The following is a 5680-nucleotide window of genomic DNA, read 5'->3' as shown; positions in this document are numbered from 1 at the left end:
TCTTTCTATAAATGTATTTATTTTACGTCACGATAACGGTTTCGATTAGTGATTTCGGGAGGGGAGCTTACAAATGGCGTGGTAAAGCTGCCTAGTGACATCACGGGTTACTGAAATTTCAATTCAAGTCTGAGTCATCTGAAAAAAAGTGAAAAGAGGGTTCATTCAACCCTCTTTCCTATAAGCGCGAGGGTGAAAAAGGCTGTTTGGTTCTGACATTGTTTTGGACGCCAATGACCATAGCTGTCCGAGATGAAAGCTACAGGACGCATACATGGTGTCCTCCTCTGGATCTCACAACTTGTATATCTGGGAATTTTTCAAGGTTACATGAGGTCAGGTCGGTCACGTGACATCACTGTTATAAATCAATGGGGAAATATAAAAACTGTTATTTTGGCGCCGAGAATGATCTAAAACTATCCCACGTACATGGTATCGTGATTTCATGCACTCCTTGCAAAGTCCAATGCTTTACTTTTGCATTGTTAACCTTGCTTGACGTCATTTATGACGTCACTAGGGTCGTACGAGTTTTTCGTCAATAACTCCCGATCAAATGGAGCTAGAGAGTCGGAAAAGCCACCAATGGACTCGGGAAGACCTTCCGAATCGAATGATATGTCATATGATACCCTTTGCCCAGCTTCGTGACCTGAGGGGCTCTGACCTGACCTTGACCCGAGGTCAACTACTTGAGTTGACCTCACCCTGGCAAAAAGTATACCATTCGATGCACCTGAGCTAGGCGAACACAATGATGCCAAAATCGCGGCTCTGCGGCCATTTTTTTGCGAAGTTATTTACTAAAAACCGAACCCGTAACTTCAGTCGCGTGACCTGACCTCAGACGCTACCGGTTAACCTGAGACCTTAAAATCGGGTATCAATCGCTGCGACTTGTAACGGCACACACGCTCGTTTTTTCCGCGAGGCTCTAGCTCTATTAGAAGCGAAACGGCGTGCTGGGGTCGTATCAACCCCTCCGAAACCCATTTTGTTTGCGGGAAAATGAGGAACTTATAGAAAGAACACCTTTCTAATTTTTTGCATGTCGATTTGCAATGACATGAAGATTATTTTGAAAAAATAAAAATGTGAAAAATTTTGGTCCCAAAAGTCATTAGAGGCAAATGAAAAAAGATTAAGGTTTTTGCTCAACAATGAAATTTTTTCTTTGGAATTTTTAAATAGTAATATTAATTTGTGATTCATCGCAAGCTTAGTGTTGTTTATTTTTTGTTGGTTGCTTAACCCGTTCTTGAGTTATAGGCCATCAAACTCACCGTTACATACCGAAGTTTAAAAAATGTAATGCAATATAACTCAAAAAGTTTTGATCTGAGAAGTCTGATATTTTGCCAGGCGTCTTTGGGGCCTATGATTACCCCTAGGACCGATTTTCATTAAAATCTGAGAGATGAGGGTGACGGGCCTGGTACGATCTATCGTGGAATGCCCCATGTATTAAATAGAGCAAACAAAACATACATTAGAACACATCAAAATAGCCTATAGTATAGCCAGCCTTCAGAAGAGTCCTTATTCAAAAATAGAAAGAAAAACAGACGATAGAGCAGCATGGTACTGGTAAAATTCATCGCGAGTCACTGTTGGTGTCCTGATCACTATCACTGGCGTCACTGGCGACACCGCTCTCGTCGTCTGTCACCTCAGCAGCAGCAGCATCAGAGGGCGGCTGAGGCGGCGCGGATCCGCTCTCCGGGGCCGCCGGCTGCGCCGCTCCCTCGGTGGCTTCAGCAGAGGCGGCTCCCTCCGCACTTGACGTCAGCCCGTCCTGGTCGTCCCCGTGTCCACCCTCCTCGACTTCACCGCTCAACTGATCGCCATCGACGGTCTCTTGTCCATTGTCCTTCTGATCACCCTCGATTTTGTTGTCGTCGTTGACGGAGTCTTTATCATCTTCAGTTTTTGCAATGGCATCACCGTTATCGTCATCATTATCTTCCTCATCATCCTCATCATCCTCATCCTCATCTTCATCCTCATCTTCATCCTCATTGTCATCGTCCTCATTCTTCTCATCCTCATCCTCACTATCATCGCCATCTTCCTCCTCCTCGTTATCATCATCTTCATCATCCTCATCATCCTCATCCTCATAATCCTCCTCACCGTCATCTTCTTCCTCCTCGTCATCCTCATCCTCATCATCCTCATCCTCATCCTCCTCATCATCCTCATCCTTATCCTCATAATCGTCCTCATCCTCCTCCTGCTCTTCATCCTCATCATCTTCATCATCACCCTCATCCTCCTTTTCCTCCTCTTCATCATAATCCTCAGAATCATCATCTTCATCAAACTCATCATCGTCGTCTTGATCATCATCGGCAGCATCATTGCCATCGTCGTCGTCATCGTCATCACCATCATCAGTATCGTTTTCACTGCCGGCCTTGTGGTCTTCGTCACCACCAGCGTCATAGTCGTCACCTCCGTCAGCACCGTCACCTTCGCTATCGTCCATTTGCTCACCCTCCACTCCGCCGTCCTCCTGTCGGCCCATGTCGTCCACCAAGTCACCCTGGCTCCCTGCGGCCGCCGCTCCCCCGCTCAGCGGGTCCACACCGCCGTCCTCACCGCTGTCAGCGCCGGACGCGTCAGCGCCGAGCTCGCCCGAGTCCTGACCCTGCCGCGGGGCAGCCGAGCCTCGGTCGTCGTCTGCCTCACCCGCCGGAGACTCTGAAGCCGCTGCCGGCCGACCTCCATCCGGTGTCAGACCGGTGTCGGTGTGTGCCCCGCGCGCGGCGGAGGAGCCCGCCGTGTCTGCCGTCTGCTCCAGAGAGGGGGCAGCTCCCACGGGGCCGGAGGGGCCCGCGGTGTCTGCCGCCTGCTCCAGAGAGGGGGCAGCTGCCGCGGGGCCGGAGGTGGCGGCATACAGCAGTCGTCCGTCCGGACGGGCCGTCCCCGAGCCCAGGGTCAGGAGGAGACAGAGGAGGGCCTGGAACAGGGCAACACAGGGCGTCAAAGGTGGTCGAGAGTTACAGGACAGACCACCGCTATACATGTAACTGTGCCTGATATCACACGGATTCTGGCTACAGTTCGCCGGAAAATATGCACAATGAATCATCACTTTGACCGGAAACTTGTATTATTTTTTACTATCTCTAATTGCTCTCTTACATAATCACCTTGATAATGATGCTAGAGAGCAGCTTTCCCGTCGAAATATGAGTAACATGTAGAAGCGATGGCGATTTCATTTGTCCTGAATTACGTCACGATTGGTTGACGGCAGACACTGGCCGCGGCCGTACTCACCAGAGGAGTCATTCTGGCGCCGGTGTCGGCTCGGAGAGGGTCCCACTCTGCGTCCCGTCACACCGCGTCACACTGTCTCGCTGAGTTCGGGGCCCGCTCCCTTAAATACCGGCTCCAGTTCACCAAGGTCTCTCCGTCACGCACCACGAGGAAGCGGACGCACTGGCCGCGCACAGCGCAGATACAAACGTGCCAACAATGTGCATTGTACGTGACACGGACACAGGCAGGCGTAGATTTCAAAGCTGATCAGATATTTCAATGCTTCCTTACAACGGTACACGGAAACTCACTTTTGCCGCATTTAACACCGAACCGGTCATTTTGCTGCTGATGTCTCAGACCATCTCACCTTATCACCCTACATCGTCACACTATAAATGGTAAAACATTGATACGCTAGTTCATTCCTGCAATCGGTTCCCATAAAGCCACCATTCAAATACCCATACCTAATTAAATTTACGTAATTTACCTAACTCAGTATTTTGCTCCGATGGTGTGTGCCTTTAAGTCTGTTTTTATGTTCTGTGTGTGCACTAGGTATCATTTCTTTTATCCTGCACCCCGCTGGGGGGGGGGGCTGCCCCCTTTCAGTACCTTATCATGCATCCATTTAACACATTCCCTGAAAATTTAAGCGACTAATCTGTATCCTTGACCTGACCTTACATGACCTTTGACCTACTCGAGCAAAAAAAAAATTGTCTCTTAAGATCTACCTTGTTGAGAGCTTTCGATTGCCGTTTTCCCCGTCTTTCTACGACCATCGGTTCGGAAGTTAGACAGGGGGGGCAGAATCTGCCCCCCCAGCAGGGCGCGTATGGCTGAATAGCTCAGCGCCCAGCGGGGCGCTGGTTAAAGAGATATGCATATAATATTATCAAGACAATGATCTAAATGCTAGCTGCCCAGTATTGCTTGAGGGCCACTCACGAATCACTTTTAAAACGCACCTTGCTTCACGATTGGCGGTTAGCGTTAGTGATGTGTAGTGATAGGTAGCAGGACAGCTGCGGCGAGCTTGGGTGCTTCTCAGAAACCACCGACAAGTGTGCATAGGCACGCCAACGGATGCTACAGCTATGCACATTGCACGGCCAGTCCGGCGAAATTAGAAACCATTGTATCCTTACAATTGTACCTAGCTGTGCTCTGTTCATGTTATGAGCTGTCTTTTCAACAGTAGAGAATCAGTCCATGAAACAGAAGAGCTTGTTCGGATATCCTGGTGTGTTTCTCATAAAACTGCTCAATGGTCTAAGTTGGTGTGGATTGTTAATACGGTATTTTCACGTGTTCTATTATGTCCTCAATTTTTAGTTTACGCGGCAATCGTCAGCTCCAGGGACAGTCACGGGCAGGAGCAGGGGACAGTCACGGGCGGGAGCAGGGGATATAGTCACGGGCAGGAGCAGGGGACAGTCACGGGCGGGAGCAGGGGAGCTGTCGGTGTGCCCTGTGTGCCGGCTGCGGGCTGCTGGGCTGCTGAGGGCCGAGGGCTGAGGACTGAGAGCTGAAGGCTGAGGGCTGAGGGCTTTGGCGTCAGGCAGTGGCTCGGTGGCCATGGTAGGATAGGGGTGGCTAGGAGTGGATAGGGGTCTTATATCTGTCTGATATCCATCTGATATCCGTCTGATATCCGTCTGATATCCGTCTGATTTCTGTATGATATCCGTCCGATATCTGTCCATAACTCATATCCATCTGATATCCGTCTGATATCCATCTGATATCCATCTGATATCTGTCTGATATCCGGCTGATATCCGTTTGATATCCGTCCGATATCTGTCTGATATCCGGCTGCCGGTGCACGGACACGGCCCCGCTCTGGCGGACGTGGACACGGAGCGGGACACGCGGTGTCCACCAGGTGGAACGGGGGGGGGGGCGGCCCCTCGCCGGCAGCCGTCTGGTGTCCGGGTGACGCCAGGTCGTGCTCTGGTGAACCCTCGTGTACACACGGATATAACGGATACAATCGGCGTCCAATGCTCCACCGTCCAACAACGCCGCCGGACGCTGATTGTCTCACTGCCGCCGTACTTATTCTGAAATTAAACTGAGCTAAATCTCGCGTCCTCCCAGGTGTCTTCTGGGTTCGCTGTCGGCCACTTCTTGCCTTGTCAACCTGCAGTTGTACTGGTTTGCTACCCTCCCCGTTTTTTGCAAATGTCTACGTCAGCACAAAAATACACTTATTGGTGGTGCTTTCTATGAGTTTAAAAGCTTTTCAACCCTCACCGGTTGAGGGGAGGGTGGCGGGTGCCGCCTCCCCCCCCCCCCCCATAGCTTTTTTCGCCGATAGCTTGGAATACGCTGGAGATAGAAAGCTGAACTTTGATATAGGTACCTGACCTTTGATTTAAGCCAAATCTTGTTACACCAA

At 50.3% G+C, this 5680-nt stretch overlaps 1 protein-coding gene across 1 annotated transcript; it reads right to left on the bottom strand.

Annotated features, from left to right (window-relative positions):
- Positions 1–1524: 1524 nt before the first annotated feature.
- Positions 1525–3357, bottom strand: LOC122372802 (serine-aspartate repeat-containing protein F-like). The gene is made up of 2 exons (XM_043350394.1): positions 3289–3357; positions 1525–2965 (listed from the first exon to the last, which is right to left on the bottom strand). Exons 1-2 carry the CDS (start codon positions 3298–3300, stop codon positions 1598–1600), a joined length of 1380 nt encoding a protein of 459 aa, XP_043206329.1. The 5' UTR covers positions 3301–3357; the 3' UTR covers positions 1525–1597.
- Positions 3358–5680: the final 2323 nt, after the last annotated feature.

This window comes from Amphibalanus amphitrite, unplaced genomic scaffold (assembly GCF_019059575.1).
Source record: "Amphibalanus amphitrite isolate SeventyFive unplaced genomic scaffold, NRLGWU_Aamphi_draft 001402F_arrow, whole genome shotgun sequence".
NCBI lineage: Eukaryota > Metazoa > Arthropoda > Thecostraca > Balanomorpha > Balanidae > Amphibalanus > Amphibalanus amphitrite.
The sequence above is the reverse complement of the archived record's forward strand: the minus strand, read 5'-3'. Positions and strand labels throughout refer to the sequence as shown.